Source organism: Poecile atricapillus, chromosome 1, assembly GCF_030490865.1.
Source record: "Poecile atricapillus isolate bPoeAtr1 chromosome 1, bPoeAtr1.hap1, whole genome shotgun sequence".
NCBI classification, from domain to species: Eukaryota; Metazoa; Chordata; class Aves; order Passeriformes; family Paridae; genus Poecile; species Poecile atricapillus.
In genome coordinates, this window is record NC_081249.1 from 137,413,838 (window position 1) to 137,434,383 (window position 20,546).

At 38.1% G+C, this 20,546-nt stretch overlaps 1 protein-coding gene across 2 annotated transcripts; it reads right to left on the bottom strand.

Annotated features, from left to right (window-relative positions):
• Positions 1-6,036: 6,036 nt before the first annotated feature.
• On the bottom strand, positions 6,037-20,544 carry APIP (APAF1 interacting protein). 2 transcript variants are annotated; one of them, XM_058829573.1, is made up of 9 exons: positions 20,209-20,544; positions 18,246-18,280; positions 17,987-18,087; positions 15,050-15,098; positions 13,634-13,751; positions 12,448-12,583; positions 9,713-9,880; positions 9,056-9,178; positions 6,037-7,905 (listed from the first exon to the last, which is right to left on the bottom strand). In XM_058829573.1, exons 1-8 carry the CDS (start codon positions 20,411-20,413, stop codon positions 9,079-9,081), a joined length of 912 nt encoding a protein of 303 aa, XP_058685556.1. In that variant the 5' UTR covers positions 20,414-20,544; the 3' UTR covers positions 6,037-7,905; positions 9,056-9,078. The 2 variants fall into 2 exon arrangements, with proteins under 2 accessions (XP_058685556.1, XP_058685557.1); XM_058829574.1 differs by lacking the exon at positions 18,246-18,280 and having other exon boundaries at positions 20,294-20,544.
• Between the last annotated feature and the right edge of the window lie 2 nt (positions 20,545-20,546).

Consider the following 20,546-nt stretch of genomic DNA (forward strand, 5'->3'; position numbering starts at 1 on the left):
GTGAAATTATCTCTGACCTGATCTTAGCCTTTTTAATGTTTTAGTTTTTCTAGTCAATATAAAAGGCATAGAAAATGGTGATAATTTTCTCTATAGATGGAATTAGTCCATCTAATTAATTAGCTATATCTAAAAGTACATTTTCAGTGCAAAGGTGGCAAGGTATAAAAATACAGCTTATGAAACTATCCTGACTTTAACCTCTCCTAGATAACAGCATTTTAGTGATCCCTGCTGTCTTACTTTGATTTTCTGGGGATTTAACACTAATTACTTATGGCTTTTAGCATGCCCCTTCCTATTCATCTGTACCCTATTCCTCTGTTCAGGAATCTTGTGCTCATAGTAGAATTTTTTACCATGTATGAATATTATATATTCCTTCTCTTATCCCGAAGCAGTTCTCATGTGTGGGCACTTCTTCTATGAAGAAGTCTTTGTAAAACTGTGCCCTCTATTAGGATCAATTCTGGATATGGTACAAGGGAAAAAAAAAATCAGAGACCAGTAAAGAAGGGTAAAGCAGATTGGAACGCTGTAGAGCTTTGGAGGATTTCTGGAAGTGGAGCTGTGAATTGCCTATCATTAATAATAAAGGAAATAATAAAAGCAGTTTTGGAATTATTTTTTCCCCCAGAGATTAAGCCTTCTGATAAATTTCTTCATATCGATTTCTGCGTAGATTTCCAAATGCACGGAAAGATGATAAGGGAAAGCTCATGTCTTGCATAATGCTGCTATATGGCATAATGCCAGTTTTGGTGTCAGTGTTTCAGCTTGGGAGCTTTATCGAGTTAAACATAGGCTATATTTTATGGAGAGACATTAAACAGAGCTGGGATGACTGTTCTCAGTCCGTTGGCTCCGTATGGGAACAGGTTGCAATGCATTGTCATTTCATTCTCTTTGGTAATTCATTTTGTGCAATGTGAGTTTCGAGTTACACTGAGGGTTACACTCAGGTTACACTTATTGTCTGCTCGATCAGCTATTGTTCTCTTCTGGTTTGAATGGAATTAGTTCCTAATTTTCAGGATTGGATAGTTTTGCTTTTACCTTTTCAAAAATTTAGTAGGAATCTGTGCTGTATGAAGTACTTAAAATGTTGAGAGCTTTTATTTTCATATCTAGTAGTCTTCCTTACTGAGGTCTAGAAGTTTCAAACAGGAAAATACGTCTTTATGTAGGTTATTATACAGCTCTTTTATTAATAATATTGAAATATTCAGGCTACTAGAGCTGTGTTGTTTTAATTACAGTTATAGTAAATCATGGTACAATTTTCTAGTAGAATAGAAGTGTTTTATTGGTGTTTAAACTGAAATGGACAGTGATCATCATGCTATTTGTTTAACTGTGCTTGTCTGCTAATATTGCTACCACTGCTACTAGATGCTTTTTTATTTAGGTGTCTGAGACCTTAATTATATATATTCTCTCTCCTTGCCTTTCCTACAATTAAATAATTTGTTATCATAATGTTTGCTTTCCTCACTTGAAACGTTACTCCCCTCTTGTGCTAGGGCTGGAGGCTTGATAGCCTGAGCTGTCCCTGAAATTCTACTCAATGGGTTCCCCTCCCTCCCTCAGCTGCTTTTCAGAAACAGCAGCTGCCTTCTTGCTACACCTACATATCTCTTTGTGTCCCCATTTGTTTTAACCACGGCAAGCAAGCATGACATCAGCCTCGGGATTATTTTTGCCTTTTTTTTTTTCCCCTGGCAACTGGACTTCTGGGTTCAAATAACACTTATCCAAGCAGAGTAAAGAAAAAATAAATAACTTTTCTGGTACCAGTACAGCAGTCTAGCCATAAGCCTCTAAGCATGTTTACCTGGAGGAAGTAACAGGTGGCAAGTGTGATAAATTCTTTACTTTGAGAATGAGATTCTCCAAATAAAACTTAAAAGCATGCACCTGAATTTAAAATGGAAATTGGGAACCTCCAGCCCTAAGTATTAATCTGTTCAGAAACAACACTGGTAGGTGCCTTGATTTTTCATTGCTAATGTACTTTCTTCTGAGGCCCTTCTGTTCTGCTGAACTCCTATGTGGACATTTCTTTATTTATATACAAGTTGAAAAAAGTACCTGCATTAAGAAATCCCATTGGTTTTGCCTATGTTTTTCACAGGTGTAGTCCCGAACCCCTGTTTTTGTGGTGCATGCAGTATTTCTGAAGCTATCAGAACCTGAAGGTGAGGGCATCAAATAAAATGATGACCCAAGAAGATGCTGCAGCTTGATTTTGAACACGTGACAGAAGTCATAAAAGGAATATTTTTTATATTGTATTAATTAAGTTGCAGGGACTGTTAAGTTAAACTTAAAATAACCCTTTTAAAAGTTGTTGAGGATAATGAATTACCCAGGAGGAGTTAGAGCCTGCTGCTGCCAACTAAAGTGCTTGGAGACTAGAGATAGAAGTGAGTGATAAGAAGCAGCTTTCATGCATTCAAATAAATTACATGTTGGGCTTGGCTTAATCCTGGCAGCAGAATGATCTCAGGGGTTTTCCCTACATTATCTTGGTCTATGATTATGCAAATATCCTTTTAATGTAGCGACTCCTTAACAGGAAATTAGTCTCATACTTGCTCATATGCTCTTGCAATCAACAGACACTTGCTTGCAAAATCCTAGTGTGTCTGAGATACAAAAGACACATTAACTGTTTTAAGTACCAAAATTTTGCAAACAGACAATAACAGGACATGCCCAGATATGTCAGGGATGTAGAAGATGAATCAGGAAAGAGATGTTTGCTAACACAAAAATATTCCTGGGTTTGAAAGTTCAACCAGAATGCAAATGGTACTAAGTTTACATTTGGTTTCAAAGATTGTAAGGAAAACACCAGAAGGAAGAAAATCTTACAGAAAAGCAGGATTAAAACTGAATAAAACATGGAAATGAGACAAAGCATAAAGACAAAAGAAATGGAATAATCTGTGTTAAGTGTCCAGCAACCTGCTGAGCCCAGGTAATGTGCAGTCATCATTCACACGTATTCCCTACTGCAGTGCTGTCAGGAGCTGCCCTAAAATGGGGAGTCAGGGTAACCTGCTTTGTCTGGAAAACAGGAACTAAAAAATGACATTATGAAACAGAGGCTTCATCTGGAAAGACAGAGAGCTGGTATCCTTTGGGAAGAGAGAAACTGAAGTCAAAAAAATTGTGCTGTGTTCCTTTTGTCAGTCTTAATGTCCATTCGAGTAAGCAGGACAGCTCAGTTCCTGATTTCTTGGGTTTGGAAATTTCTTCTAGGTGAAATCAAGTTATGCAATCTTTTTTCTTAACTACAAGTTTCTAGTATGGTAAAAAAAATACCAGTTAGGTATTTGATATCAAAACTGGGATACAGCAGAGATAAGTTGGCAGCTTGTACTCAAGGTGACCCCCCCATTATTTTGTCTTTTCTACTCCTGATTGAAATAAAGACAGCTACATCTTTGGAGTTAAGAGGGGAGCCTAACAAAATTAATCCCCTGACTTTCCAATGGGATTTAGGGTAGTATCTGATTCATTCAAGGTCTTTTGAAACTCCCATCAAAGTGAACTGTTCAAGGCATGACCTTAAGGTAACAGTTCAATCAGCCACAAAATCTAGACTTCTAGCTCTTTGTTTTAAGTACAAGACCTATTCTTTCTTCTATATCCAGTGTATTCTGTTTGTAATAACCAGAAATTACCATCAGAGAAATTGAAACTAATCTGAGGCTCATTAAGGAGCGAGAATTTATGCTTAACTACTTAAATAAATTCTTGTTGATCTGGTTTCTGGAGATAAACCTGTAATATTATCTGTCATAGATGGGAGAAACTTGCTAGTCCAACAGCACAGCATCCTAGAGTTAAAAACTCAACACACCTGTATGTACAGAGAGAGTGCCAGTGCTACTCAGAACTTCCATGACTGCCCATCCAGACAAACATGCTTAATCCATTTCTTGTACTGAGCATTAGGCAGTCACTGGTTTTCTTTGACTGCTCTAGCAAAAACTAGCAGATGTTAGATTAAGTCTGAAGACTATAGAAAAATTTAAAAAATAATATTTGGAATTGCTTTTGATTTCAATAGATTAAAGTTCTAAGAAACAGACAATGGCTGTGGTTCCACTAGAAGTTTCACCTCCAAAATAATTTTGCAATGGTCCACTCAATATATGCTGAAATCCTTGCACTCGTATTTAGAAGAAATACAACCCTGTGCTGATCAAGTCAACCAAAACCCATATTTTATTTACGATCCATTAAATGCAGCAAAACCTTGAGCAGCACCAGGATAAATGCCTGAAAGGTCTTTTTCAAACTCAGCGATTTAGAAGTTCGCTCTTTTAAAAATCAGGTCAGGTAGCATTCTTCTGGAGTAACATTAAGCCTTTAACATTAAGCTGACTTGAAATTTAAGCAAACTTCCAGATCCATGAAGGCTTTGATTAGCTGGTAGCAAAGTGCAATCACAGGCTCCTCTACACGCTGTTACAAAAGTCTGTCTCAGCTCAGAGGGCTGTCCTTGGACACAACTTGGCTCTGTAAGGCACAATTCCTGTTTCACCTAACAGGTAGCAAAACAAAACAAAGCCAAAGCCTGCAAGGATTCACCTCCCCTTAGAACAAAACTCAAATAGAAATATGAAGCAGTTTGGAAAATGAAGCATTTTCAGAGGTTTTTTAACTATTTTGAAATTAGGAAGGATTTATATCAATCTATATATTTTCTTCTACTCCTCAGTATGAGAGCAATCTATCTAGAGTGTTCCAGGGATCTTTTTTCCAATTTGCCATCTTCTGTAAACAAGCAAAAAATTATTACAAATCTGTTTGCCAAAATGCGCGGCTAAAAAATAATTTAGAGGAAGGCTACTGGTTTATTTGTAATGTTCCACTAGTCAGTGGGCTTTTTAAATGTTAATTTTTAAATTATAATTTCAGAGTTGAAGAAGATGCCAATTGTTTGGGCATTACAGCATTCACAACTGAACATATATTGGCATCATAACTGCTTACGGTAAGTTAAGAGTCCTATCTCTTTAACATTTCAAGATCCTGTATTCTGCAGTTTTATTTCCTTCTTGGAAAGCAAGCAGGATGTTTGCTAGGAAGTTACTTTTATTGAGAAACGTTGGAACTTACTTAGCTTTTTGGATGAGCCATTTAAATGGGAATTATGTCATTTTGCCATAAGCCTATCTGGTGATACTAAACCTAGATAACCAGCTTCGATGGAGATCAAGTCTTTGCTGCAAACATAGAAAAATACCTAGCTGGCTTATAAGCCTACTACTCCCATCAGGAAAAGAGATAGATTTAAAAATTATGAGAGTTAAGAAGCTTTGAATCATATGAGACATTTTCCTATTTTTGTTCTACATAATCGGAGCAGAACTGCAAGAGCTTTCTGAGCACTTTAGGAAACAGAAATCATTTCACAGGGTTAGGAAGCCGTCAGAGTTGTGAAGGCATTAATTTCTTTGATGAGGGCTCATATGAGAAGACATGAGAAGGGTGCATTTAACTCATTTCCAGATTATTGAATGGGACTCTGAGCATCTAGGAATCCTGTAAGAAACAACTTTACTTCCTGTAGAAATGTGATGATTTACAGATTTTAGAAGGGCTACAGAGCGGCACAGTGTTGCTGCATGAGAAAGTGAATACTGGAACTAACACAACCTCAGCAGAATGTATCTGGCAAAAAACACCTTTCCTCCTGAGTGTTCTTTTATGGTTTGTCATTACATATGCAGAACAAAAACCATCAAATCTAAAATGTTCTTTATCCTTACAAAGCATCGTGATCATGGAATGATACAATTATCACCTATTCCAAAATCATCATCAGAATACCACACAAAGTTATTTTTTGCAAAAATCAGGCAGTTTAAATAAAGAATTAAAGGCCACAATAAATAGATGGCAACTAGATTTCGAGACTAATTGGATTGTCACATGAAGTATTTTTATTAGCACATCCACAGGGAAGAAATGTCCCTCTATTGGGAACAGCGACAAGAACGACACAGACTCTCTTGTGGACTCAAACAGGAGAATTTCCTCTGGTTTATTACCTCAGATTTTTTTTATAGACCGATATGTGAAAGTACAGAAAAGTAAAACTCTTATTGGTTAGTAAACTAACACATCACCATCATTGGTCAGTGGGGTACACCACCCCTCGACCGTCTCTTGCAAGAAAACAAGAAACTGACAAACAGCACCTGCAAGGCTGTTTTCTGTCTCTGAGGATTGTTTTAATTCCTCCTTATGAATTTCCAGGCCACTTTCTCAGGTGAGACTGAGAAAGCTATGTAGCCTGCTATTCCACAGGCACTGTGCTGCCTGCTTCATAGTTAGCATCCATAAAGGAAAGCTAATTATAGTCTGCTTTCCTTTTAGGTCAGTTGCACCTCTTGTCTTGAACACAAATCAGAGATATTTTATGCTTAAGTGAAGCAGCCTGTCCAAAGTCACTGTCTGCTCTAAAAACCAGCATTTTCACACAAGTTCTTACTGCAATCCACACAGACTCAGAAGATGTAGAATCACTGCCAAGTATTTGCCACTGACAAACAAGTGTCTAATAATGAAAAAAACATATCAATAAACTTATATCAAACAACCTGCAGTTCCTTAGTGATAATCATTATTTCACAACAGCCAAGGTCCCTCTAATGGTTAAAGGTTGCACACTGAAGGTACGGAGCTACGTAAAGAGGGAAGGGCAAACATGCCTAAGGTACACAAAACACTGACCTTAATTGTCATCCCCAGAAAAAGGGGGAAGTGGTGTCTGCCATCTCTGGCATCAGCCATCTCTTCTTGCCCTGGATCTGGTTCTCTTTGGACCCACCTTTGACTTCATTCAGTTTTTTTACCAGTGGCTTAGTAGGATAATTGAAACATTTCTTTCCCCCACTCCCACAATAGTTCTATTTTGGGTTGAAGAATTAATTCACCTCATGTAAGCTCAAAAAAAGTGCCAGAGATGATGGAAAGGGAAGTGGTAGGGATGCATGATCCAAGCAGAAAACAGGGTCAGCTGACATTTACCCTGTCTCAGTTCACCCTCGGGACTGAGGCCTCAATACTTGATTAGAAATTTGGTCAATCAAGGCTTTTGCTGATGCCACCAGGGGGCCATTCCAGAAGATTTTGAAAGAAGACACAAAGCGTCATAATTATGCAAGTCTGTGTTTTAATGAGCAGTTTGATTAAATCTACGTTGGGGGGGGCCTAAGCAGAGGTCATTAAAAGCTGTTATTCAGAGTGCAGGAATTTAAAGAAGTAAGACCCAGAGCAGCCCCTCAAAAACAAGTACAAAATGCATGGTATAAAACTTCCTTCTCATTACAATGACAATTAGGAAAATTTAAAAATACATATGCTACAGGCTTAATTTAAAAAAAGCAAAAAAATCAAAAACATGAACATGGAATGAAGGAATCAACAGTTCAAACAATGCTTTAAGCTTTATTAACTTCTAATTAGGGGTTGTCCTCACTTTTTTTTCCAAAGAATAAAAGCTACAATAACTTTCAGAAATAGAGACTTATTTCAAGTTCAATGAAGTAGCATTAGAGCAGGATCAATAAATGCAGGTTGTTGAAATATGAATTTTTAAGGCACAAAACCAAAATGTGACATTATTTCTCCGAAGTTTTTCAAAAATATTTTTGCATCTGAATTTTCATTCCTCCTGCTGTGGCATTCAACAGGACTTGTAAATTGCAGTAACTGTTCAGTAGTTGGGGTTTTTTTAACTCTCCTTTTCTTATTGGGTGCGTTTAACAGTTAAAAGTTCCTGCTTCCTTTGACATTTGTCGATCAGCTGAGGATCAGCACCCCCTTCTGGCTTCAATAATGTGGGGTGAAAGCTGGAATTCCCATTATCATGTAAGAAACCTGTACAGGAGAAACAAAGGAAAAGCAAGAATATTCTAAAACTTGTTATGACAAATAGGCAAAGGAATATTAATGCCACTACAGTAGCCCAGCTTCTCCAATTGTGGGGCTGAGGAGTAATTTTGGAATGGCTCTCATGGGCCATGAGGTAGCTCTGTGCAGGTGTGGCAGCCAGTGTTTCTTCATCCCTGTAGGCAGTGGCAGCACCCCTAACACCTGCTAAGGCAGAGGCTCACTGACAGCAAACCTCCTGTCCCACTGCTTCCTCCTCTAGGGTGGGCCATAAAGGCTGAGAAGCCACGTCCCTGTCTGTTCTGGGCTCATGCTGCCTGAGCAAGCATCTGTCATTAGTCTATCCTGTTTAATTACACCACTGCTTTGGTCAAGAAATTCCTTTATAATCTCAGTACTGGTACATTTAAACTTGTACTTTCCAACTCTGAAATGTTATGCTACCACTGCATTTTGCCATATCAAGCCGTATATTACTTAACTGAGAATTGTTTCAGGTATCCTTCATGTGAAGTACAGCCTGATCATGCTATCTATTGGCTTTAACTTCAAAAAATTCTTACAGAAACTTTCAAAACTGATCATTACTACAGTAGAAAACAGAAAGTCAGTGTGATTTTGTGCATGAGGTAAACAGATGACACTTATCAGTGAAACTCAAACCAGCCAAGTCTGCTGAAAGAAAAAACCAAACCCTCTAAAACCCCCTACCAACCCACCATATAAGTAATATCCCTGAAATGGTCTGAAATCAAATCTGATCCTGCAAGCAGAAGAACAAATGTGGGTGTTCAGACATCTCTGTACAGATCAGCTCACTAGGCTCTGGCCTTTTTAGTTCATTGGCTTTTCTGGAAATGCTCGATATTATTTTGTTTTAAAAAGAAATCACACTCCATGCTGTACACTCATAATAAATATGCAACAGTTGTATCTAGCTATTAATATATGTATTTTTTGTTGCATTGTGTGGAAAAGGAGCACTATTTCAGGCATAGGTACAACTGCAGTGGTAACAGAGCAGACTAGGGGAAGATGAGCAATACTGAAGTTTCCTGAATGGGAAAGCAGACTGAAATGATGGTGTCATCTGTAGTCTCTCCCTCCAAACAGATCATCCTTACAGATAAATTCACACCTGAATATAAATGCTGTTGACATTTACAAGATCCCATTTTCTCCTGCTGGATGTTTTGAAGGATCTAGCCCATGCTGCTTCATCTGCACTGCGATATCAAACAAGTAGTCATAACATTCACACCTAAAATAAATAGGGAAAAAATGCAATGTAAGTGAAGCTCAAGTCTTACCATGTTTTATGAAAATTAGTATTTTCCTTCCTTAAGATTTTATCACCAATGTGACAGTCTGACTGGACAGCTCTATTATTGTTTATTTCCAATGCTGTGGAATGGAAAGTGACATTTTGCTACATAATATTGATTTGCTGCATTTCCTTCAGCAGATGAGGTAAATTCCAAAAATGGGACTAAGGAGGGATACACAAACAGTACTGGTAGGTGTCATATAAAAGCAGAGATTGCCTGCATGTTTTATATGAGGAGGGACTTGTTGACTTGCCTGAAAGGAAAATGCTGGCAACCCTATCAGCCAGTACTGATATGAAAGGCAAACCAAAAAACAGAATCATGGATGAATCCATTCCCAAAAGCTCCCTATACACGCAGAGAGGCCTTAATATTCCGAATCATCGTCCATGGGCTGGAAACGTGCATAGCATTAAGTTCATTAAGATCTTGAGGCAAGAGATAGCATATTCCTGAATTGTACTCACATTGTTTTGGCTTTTTCCCATGTCTCTCCCCATACATAAACACCGTGACGTCTGACCAAGACAGCACAAGAGTCTGGGTATTTTTCCATTGCACGTGCCATTCTCTCCTTGAGATCCTTCTCTTCTGGTGTATTCTCAATAATAGGAACCACTAGTGTATCATCGTATCTATAAAAAAAAGCCATGTTTGTGTATTTAAATAACTCCCGTGCTTGGATGTATGAAGCTTTTCCCTAAGAAAAAGATTATCCTCTGACTGTGTAAAACATTAAATTTTAAGCACTAGATTTTATGCTCTTCTCTTGTGAGTCATGCTGTAGCATAGAAATTCTCAGGAACATCTCTCACTCCCAAATACATATTACGCTGGCAATACCTGAGCTACACTTGAGGCACAAAAAGAAAACAACACTTTAATCTATTAGGTGTAGCTGTTTATTCCCATATCACTTTGTAGTCAGGACCCTTTACAACTTTTTCAAACTTTTCATCCTGTACTGGCATTATCTACAAGCTTTACCTCAGATTAAATTATTTAAAAGAATCATATCATGAAGAAGGAAATGGAGCTGTTTGCTGGAGAGCAGAAAAAAATTAATTTAGGTAGTCCAAAAAGCCCCTGGAAGATGGTCCTGCTAAGGCATATAAATAGAAGGTAGAGTCAACACATGAAAAATAAATTCTCCCCGATGGAGTCATTGGTGGGCTACATGTGATCTTAAGAGAGCCTGAGAACCCCAGTTCCAAAGACAAGATGATGCACGTTACTCAGTGGAACTTGCCTAAGAGTTTCTTGTGAAGGAGGACTGGGATATTTGGCATTGTTTGAACCTTAATTAACACTAGCAGAAACTTGTTTAAATAGTTTTAATAAGTCCCCAGTTCAGGTTCAGATTTATCATTGAGATCACATAGATATTTCATGAGTGGATGCTACTAGTACCTTCTTTCATAAAACACAGAAAGAAAGCAATGGTAAAAAACCCCAACACCAACAACAGTTTGTATTTTAAATCAAATATTCCTAAAATAAAGTGTAATCCCTTATGGTTCTCAGTGCTGACACTTCCTCAAGGAAGGCTATAAAAATAGTGAATGAAGAAAGTGAGAAGGTGGCATTTGAAACTCTACTTTGACTTTTATAAATTCTGATCACTAAAATTACACTTGGAGTGTTTGTTACTAATGAGGCCAAATGAGTTAATGGCTTCCTAGGTTCTGCTTTCTGCTTGAGCTTGGAAGTTGTTACAAATACCATATCTGATTCCTAACCAGGACCATAAGCTTTCTATCAAGAATTAAAATCTCAAAAATGGCAAGAAGACTCTGAATGAGCTAAATACTTGGGATCTCTTTTTTTTAACTGAAATATAAGCAGCCTGCATTTAGTCAAACTTTGATGTAAAATACCTTGTGACAGTCTGACTTTCAAAGCTGTTTACTACTGATTTAATTCTTCTTCTATGGAAATCAAAGACCAGTCTGGGATCACTGGAGTCATATTTAGGCCAACATATACTACTGATTATTCTATCTGTAGCATTTTCCTGGACAGCTTCCAGAAAAGACGTAACTAGAAACAACATGCAAACCCTTTTTTGAAAAGTGCCATTTTGTATTTTGAATCCAAGGTCCCACTTTTCTTTTGAACTCAATGGGAAGACTTGTGTGAGGCAAGCCAGTGGAATCAGTCTGGTATGGATGAACACGTACTTATGAGCCATATAACCTGGAGCTTTGATTTCTTGAGGTTTTTTTCTGGTAAATTAGTAGAATGACACAGGAAAACTTGGAGGTATGGAACCAAATAAATACAATGTTTCCCGACTAACACTTAGGAGGGCTTCAGAGTTCAAAATGCATATAAAAAATTGTTGTGGATTTTTTAAAAACCAGTATTGTTAGATAATTCAATACAAGGTCATGTACTTTACCACATTAAAAATGCACATGCTAATGGTGACAAGAAAGTAAAGTTGGCAAGTCAACCAAAATGGAATAAAGTATGTCTGGGCGTAAAATCACATATGGCTTGCTCCCTTGCCAAAGGGCAATAGTTAGATACAAAAATTAACATCAAAAAGTGGAAAGAATTTAGCATTTCAATTTCTCATCTCCTTGTCACATGTTATATAAATGTTGTTTGCAGATCCCAATTCAACACTCTGTGGGTGGAGACCTCAAAACAAGCCATCACACATAATTTGGAATAACTCAGCACTTACCTCAGAGCTCATCCTTTTAAAGTAATAACATTATCTTTAATGAGCTGTTTATTCTGAATTTTCTTTCAAACTCTGTCAAGTAAATCTGAAATCCTCTACTCTCTTAACATGCCCTAAACTAGCACAGGCAGTGATACATGAAGTCCACCCAAATGTAGTTTGTATGTGCTATCAATCCAGCCTGGTGTTGGCTGGCTCCAGTTTCAGCTGAATGTTGTGCAGATGTGGTAACATCTCAGGATATAGCTCTTTATTTGGCTTCTTCCTGTAGCTCAACAGACCACAGCAGCCTTGGCATTACAAGATTTTATCTCAGATCTCTTCCACAGGCTTCAGATCTTATAGAAAGCCAGTGGTGACTCATTCATTCCAGAGGTCTTTTTACTTCTTATTCCTAATACTTTATATTGTACACTTTCAAGTGTATAACTAACAATAAATACTTGTATTTATATTACTGAAAAGAAATGATCAAATATCATGCCTCTGTTCCTAAATATAGAGAAGTACCTGTAATAGCCTCCTGAAGTACACTTCTGGATTCCTTTTATCATCTCCTGATGGGTAATAGAGAACTCACTCCCTGGGTAAAGAAGGGTAGCCATAACAGCAGCCTTGGAATGTGTATGGATCACTGCGCCTGCCCCTAAGAAAAAGAAAGTTTAGAATTAATTTTAAAATGTGTCTACTAAGAAAATTTTATTCATATACTTGATTAATTATCTTTGATTAGGTATCTTAGCAAATGGCGATCCGATGTATGAGACAAAAAAAAAATACAGCAACCTAAATGAAGGTATGAGGTAATTTACTCACATAAAAGGATCAATTATGGATTGTCTTAGGACACTTCTGTTAACTTAGTTAGCAACAAATTCCAGGAGAGACACTACTTGTACAAATTCAAGAAGAAACACTACTACATTTCTTTTCATACTGCAATGACTGAGACACTCTTTAATTTTATCAGAGTTCTGAGGTTATAAAGAATTCCCAAACTTATTTGTGAAATGAAAGTTTGAAGCCTTTTACTTTCTTTTCATGTTTTCTTCAATTACCTGCTGATTCTTTGTAAAAACATTCATCATTATCTTATTGTGTCACAATGGAACATTAGGTAGACAATAATTATAATCTACTTATAAAGATGCAATGCTGCTATTCCTTGAGTACACATGCAAGCTGCTTGTGCAGGAAGACCAGAAGAGACTCCCTAAATCCTGTCTAAAATAAAGATGTAAATTTTACACAACATCAACAGCTCTCTATTACTGTCTACATGCAAAAGAAAAGTTTCATTCTGTTTTCACCTATTCCTATTTTGTAACTGTTAATCTTAGCCAATGGATGCAAGAGGATTTAAACTGTAATAGCTAAATTGGCAAAACCATGATATAAAACTGCTGCAATCCTGGGCTTCCCCTGCAACCTACAAATATTCTGCACTGAAAATCAGTGCAGAAAAGATGACCACAGGCATAGCTACAAGAGAAGATTAAATTCCAAGTCATACTGACAGGATGTTACTATGGATATCCCACTGAATATATACCTTTGCAAATCAATTCATTTTTATAGCTTCATGTTGATTTCACTGTAACTTCTATGGATAAGGAATAATGTACTGAATAGCAATTTTGTGGATGTACACATACACAGTTTCAGTCACTACTGAACTGCAAACATTGCTACATACCTCTCATAGTGTAGGCATTCATAAAAAGTGGTGTGCACTGGCTTTTCTTTAGTTTCTTGTGCAGTGGAGGACCACTGATGTCCTGTTCATTCATATCACAAACAAACATATCTTCTGGCTGTAAGAAAGAAGAAATTATTTTGATCTGTGATATTTCTCCTCAAATAGTTTTGTTTTCCCTCTAGGGAAACAAATACATACAAACCATGTATTTAACACAGAATGTGATTTTAACTCTGTAAAAGGGCTGTAATGCTCCACATTTATTCCAGCTTCTAATAGTAGTTACCGACATTGTGTAATGGAAATTAATGTTAGGTACTCTTTTTCCTCAGACTGGTGTCATGAAGTTATTTGGAAAAATGCAATTTTCTCAGAAAGGAGATAGTGAAGTTCAGTAATAACAACAGATCAGAAGGTAAAGTAGTAACTGATTCAAAATAAGAAATGTAGGTGTACTTTTCTTTCCCTACTTAAAAGGACCAACAAATGACATGAGTTAAAAATAATATATTTAACTTGTAGAGCGATTTCTTTGTAAAGTTTGCTTTTAGTAGCTTTACATTAAATGTTACCTTTGCATCAATTATCAATTCATAATAGTACAAAGAATTGTTCCGGACAGTAATAAAATTTTAATGTTATTTTAAAAATCAGCAATAAATACAATTGCAGGAGATCTCCTCACTGACTGCGCTTAATCCTCTGCTACTGCGAGCCCAGACCAGACCATTGTGGTTATCTTACATACCTTTGCCTGTCTTACTTCTCCACATCCCCAGAAAACACTGCTGTGAGACCCCAAGTTTCTATCAGTGCAGAAATTCCTTTCACTCCTCACTGTATTTATCCTCAGATTTATGAAATGACAAATCTTTCCAAGTATTACTCTATTCTGGGGGAGGGAGTCCTGTGGTCATAAAATAGGTATCATTTACTGTTCTTCCCTCCTCTTACATTTTGGGCTTTTTTGGAAAGCAGACTGATAGACAAGATCACCCATTCATGGGGAGAGCCCAGTTATTTACTAAGAACATCAAGACAAATATTTGCAATCACTCAAACGAAAATAAACAGCGATGAGGTGTTAGTGTCTATTTAGGTGGGTAACTTGAAGCCATAGCCAGACAGGTATAGCTAGCCAAGCCTGACAGAGAATAAAGCTGGACTGTCCAGCTCCACTCTCACACTGCTTTATGTTAACTTAAAGCAAGGAGAACATCAAGACTAATCTACACTGGCCACTGAAACACATACTGGCTTGCTAAGATAGTGGAGAAATCATCAGCTGTTTCAGTAATGTAGTCAACAGTATAACAAGTTTGTAACTTCATGTAAGGAAAACTGAAACTCTGAACAAAGGCATTTCCATCCATCTCAAGATGAGCTCTGAGGTAAAAGTACAGTTTAACACACCTGTATTCTTTCCTTTTGGACTCCTGAAGGAGCGATGTAGATTTCATCCCTAGGAAAAGTTGCAGATGAGAAAAGTCAGTAAACACAGCTGAGCAATGACTGTTCCACTGCACAGGCATTCGAGCTCTTGAGCCACTGAAAAGGAAATAGCAAATCTAGGCCCTCACGATTTAAAAACTTTATTGCTCTTTCCATACATTGACAGGTAGATAATTTTCAAAATAGAACCAAATTGTACAAGGATAAATAAATCTCTAACTTGCAAAACCCTGCTTTCAACCTGACAGATATCTGAAACACATGTAAGTGCAGCCTTATTTTTCCAACAAAGAAAAACAGCCTCTCCCTGCAGTAACTGAAACTCAAATTCTTAGAATTCAGAATGAAAATTAAATGAGAAATTGCAAGCAGATACTGATCTGTGACAAGTGACAAAACCATTACATAAAAATCCATAAACTATCTATAAACAGTAATAATTATCTGCAACATTCAACACTGTAAATACTTTCTTTTTTAACTGTAGGTTAGGTTTCTAGTGCAGTTCCATGTTTGTGTTGATAAAGAGATAGCATTAATTCAGTGCAATTAAATGACTGAAATTTAAGTAGAAGTGCATCACTTCTTGCAAGGACTACATGAAGAAAAAACCATAAAAACTGATTGAAACTAAAATGATTTCAAGATGGCACTGCATTATTTTCATTATTAGCACAAAAACCCCAACTAGATTCTGTCTCTGAATTGCAATCACTACTTGGCTACAGCAGTCACGTTCTAAATCCAGGAGCAGAGAGACATCTAGTGAATAATTAGTCAAGTTACAGATACATCTCCTATGGACCATGGGATGTTTCTATTTCTGGACAAGAGTATTGGAGCTGGTCTGGAGCACAAGTAGTGTGAGGAGCAGCTGAGAGAGCTGGGGGTGTTCAGCCTGGAGAAAAGGAGGCTCAGGGAATACCTCACTGTCCTCTACAACTCCCTGAAAGGAAGGTGTAGCCAGGTGAGTTGGTGTCTTCTCCCAGGTAACCAGCAACAGAAGAAGAGGAAATTATGTAAATTTGCATCAGGGCAGGTTTAAATTGGCTATTAGGAAAAATTTCTTCACAGAAAGTGTTACCAAGCATTACAATGGGCTGCCCAGGAAAGCAGTTAGCTCACCATCTCTGGAAGTTTTTAAAAGACATTTAGGCATGGTGCTTAGGAATGTGGTTTTTTAGTGGAAAACTTGGCAGTGGTAGGTTTATGGTTGGACACTCTATGGTATTAAGGCTTTTTATGAATCTAAACAATTCTGTTATTTTAATTCTTCCAAAAAGAAAACTCTTAAGATGATGTACTATTCATAGCACTAAAATGTCTGTGAAGCACAGAAAAATGTGGCTTTATCATATTTGTAATTTTTGACATTCATGAATTAACAAAGCCAGCATTGCATTAATTTAGTCTTGATTTATTTGCATGAGCAAGATGAGAAATTAAGTGGTAAATTCAGTCGCTTATGACAGACACATAATTTTTCTTAAACCAGATTTTTTTCTTTTTTAGAACCTCACCAGAAAGAGAAAATCTGATGACAAAATAAAGTATTCAAATACAAGATACCTCACAAAGAATTCTAATCCATTTTTAATATGCTATGCCACGTCCAAATTGACTTTTTTTTCCCTTGATATGAACTGCACAGTAAGTAAGGCTGATTAAGATTAGCTGGTAAAAGAATTGTTATATTTGAATCAAATTTCAACTGTTCTTTTACATTTTCCTTTCTAACAATGCCAAGTAAACAAGCTATGGAACTACTAATGAAAACTGTATTACTTTATTAGTACATTCTCTGGTAATGCCATTTGCCTTGCCACAACCAACAGGAGTTGCACTGGAATGACAAAGAAAATGGGCTACACTTAGCTGCTGATGACAAACTAATGCTAGAAAGATCTTCCCACAGACAACTTTAAAAACAAGAATTTACCCTCTTTTCATTCATCTCACTATTACTGTTGTTGCTTTGTTTGCAAAATCAAGCAAGGAGGTGAAATGACCTGCACAAAGTCCAAACAGCACAAGTATGAGCATTTAGGGTTTTTTATTTATATATATATATATGTGTGTACGTATGTATCTGTATATATGTATATATTTAAAATACATATTTGAAGAGCAATGGCTGTTTGTGCATGCATGCAAGTGTATACCAGAAAAATGAGAGGTCAGATACTTTCAAGATCGTGTCACAACCTTGTGACTGGGTACAGAATTGCAGGCACTGTGCAAGGCTTTTTGGAGAATGAGGACTTATCTTTTTTTCAGTGGCCACTGAGAGGAGCTCTGTTTCCACTAAAAGGATTGGGGGTTATGAACAGGCAGGAGACAAGCAAATTAAAACACAAAGTGGTTCTTCTTCGTAGGAGATAGACACCAAAAATTGCTACTGTTACCTGTCGTGCTTTACATATATGGAAAGTATTTGTCTCCTTAGAAATTACCTCAGTAGGACAGTAATTTCCTTCTCAGAGGAAATATCTGCCCTGGAAAATGTCCAGGGTGAGATTGATCTTATTTAACCACAGGCATTTGAATGCTGTGTGCCTGATGTAACCCAGTCTAAATTCCACAGTCAATGATGTGAAGAAGGGGAAACACATTGCTCTTAAAAGACAATTCATCTACCATAATCAGGGGTAGGAAAAGGATGGGATAAGGTCACTCTGAAGTTGTCTCTCTCCATTGAAGTGGCTACAACAATTAATTCAAACTATTCACCTCCCTCCTATATGGTTAAATTTGACATACTGCTCATTTCCCCCTCCAACGTCTTGCTCACTCTCGACTTGCAAACATTTCCCATGGAATTGAAATGCCCTCACCAACTACTAAACACAGCCAGCCTCTCTCTCACCACAATATTGTTTCTCTTTCATCATTACTTACCCATGTTTCAGGCTGATTCCTCCACCAGTTCCTGTTACCCAACCTAAATCATAAAACAGTCTACAAAGCTCTGGGATAAGATTCCTTGGATGTAACCCATCCTAAAAAAAAAAAAAATAAATTAAAAACCATCAGAAACACCTCAAACCTAAGAATTCAAGCTCTCAAAGTGAGTTTAAAGGATTCATACTTTTATACTGCAGCAAAATGGTCTAATTTATGCTAATGAACTTCCGTTACAAAATAATTGCATACTTACACAATACCCTTTATGCTCTGCCAGGGACATCATACCTTGAAACAAACAAAACCCCCAAATAAGGTGCATGTCTGACTATTCTTCACAGGAAAGGTCTCATCGAAAATTTATTTGAGTGCAGTGGCCTGTAAATATTACACCATCAGGATCATGTTAAGGAGTATTGCACAAAAAAAGGAAAAATAAATGCATCTGACATTATCCATTCTTAAAAACTTGACTAATAGTTTTCCTATTAAATCAGTTTTTCTGTAGGTTTATTTTGCTTGATTTCCAAATTTTAGTAGAACAGACTTTATTAGTCAATATATGTTTTTAAACAGCACTCAAAAATATCACAGAAAATATTTGAAAATTATTTTATGAACTTTACATTCCTACATTTTTACAACACAAAGTTACTTTACATGCAGTTTAGTCAGAAGGCAAATTGCATTATTTTAGTATTTCTTTAGGAAGAAAAAATAATCTTGTATTTTTTCCATATTACATTGTTTATTACATTAATATCTGTATCTATGTATTAACCAAAGGTGTCTTTATAATATACCAGATTACCTCTGGTGTCAGAGGTAAGATTTCTACCTACATTACCACAGTAAAACTGCTGCTCTTATGGCGTGTTTTATAGGATTTTTTTTTATTGCAGCAATAAGAAGCTTTAAAAGTTTTTTTCTAAAATGACAAATGATTAGCTGCTATCCTGCTCATGTCAGTCATTAATGCCCATCAAATAACATTTCCAAGAAATGTTTCTGTAGCAGCAAGAATCCAATTAGGAGAGTATATTTTATCAACACTCACAGAATAGAGAGAACCAAAGCAAAAGCAGCATACAGCAAGAACAGGTGGTGTTGGACTTGCAGAACTAACGGTGGGGAGGCAGTGGCTCTGAGGCAGGAGATTGAGCAGGTGATTTACTGGAGATGGCAGCCTGGGGCACGTCTGACAATGTCTGGAATCTCCTGCTCTAACCTCATCTTTACAATCTCTAATGACAGTGAGTCATAAGATTTGTTCTCTTACCAAAGATCACGGACATGCAGAAGATAGTCTTCCCTTTCACCTCAGTGACAATGTTTTATCTATTATGACAACTCAATGTACTGTTCTTTTTTTTTTTTTTGCTTTGTTTTGTTTATGATAAACTAGATTCTTTCCCCCTTTCCTGACAGGCCACATTATCTAGGCTGCTGATACCTCTCATCTCCTTCTGTCAGTTCTTGCTGTTTTTGAAGCTTGGGCTGGTCTCTCCACCAGTGTCATACAAACTGGAGAGGTGTTCTGAGCCTTGTCCAGGCGATGCCTCCATGTGCTCAATGTTTACTGTGTTTGATGAAGCACTGCACCCCCAGCTCATGCTCTGGTTGTGATGATACATAAAACCCCAATCAAAGACCAATGCAAAAAAAAAATCAAAAGAAAACTAAATCACAAAACAAATCTAAACAACCCCAGTTAACATAAAAAGAGCTGTGAGTACTGCAGATGCAGCCAGACTCAGGCAGACTGACAGCTGGAAACACCCTGGAAATTGTACTAAATTTTCTAACATGTTTATATGGGAGCATATAATAGTTAGGGCTGGAAGAGACCTTTGGAAAAAATCCAGTGCAATCCCCCTGCCAAGGCAGGGTCATCATGAGCAGGGGACACATGAAAGCCTCCAGCTGGGTTTGAAATCTTTCCAGAGAGCGAGACTCCGCGACTCCCTTGGGAGGCCTATTCCAGTGCTCTGCCAGCCTCAACGTAAAGAAGTTCTTCCTGGAGTTGAGGTGGAACTTGTGCTTTAGCTTATGAACATTACTCCCGGAGTGCTGGACACTGAGTCTGCCTGGATCTTGCTGGCTGAATTTCCCCCTGGCCGCCAGGGCACACTGCCAGCTCATAGCCAACTTGCCATCCACCAGTACTCCCAGGGCGTCCCTGATAATTAGCAAGTGCGAAGCTGCTGGCTAATTACCCGGGTTCCAGAAGAGCCTCACCCCGCGGTGGCGGGGAGCTCTCGGAGCGGTGCCGGGGCCCCGCCGCCCCCCGGCCCTCGTTACCTGCACCGCGTCCCCGCCGGCGCCCGCCATGGCGCGCCCAGCGCAGGGTCCTTGCCCGGGGGCTTCTTTGGGGGGCCGCGCGGGCGCCTGCGGAGCGCTGGGCATCCCCGGCCGTGGCATCGACCCGAGCGCCGGCGGGCGGGATGGAGAGGCCGCTGGTCCGGCCGGGAGCCGGCAGCGACCGGAGCGGACGCGGGTGCGCCCCGGGGACGAACAGGCAGGCCGGGCGCGGGTGCCCGTGCGGTTGCACTTG

Excerpts from the sequence above, each read along its gene's own strand:
- APIP (XM_058829573.1), bottom strand. The coding sequence starts at position 20,413 with ATGCCACGGCCGGGGATGCCCAGCGCTCCGCAGGCGCCCGCGCGGCCC. Across the intron at positions 15,099-17,986 it reads GGAATCAGCCTGAAACATGG|GGATGAAATCTACATCGCTC; the intron begins GTAAGTAATGAT and ends AACTTTTCCTAG. Across the intron at positions 12,584-13,633 it reads GAATGCCTACACTATGAGAG|GGGCAGGCGCAGTGATCCAT; the intron begins GTATGTAGCAAT and ends TCTTTTTCTTAG.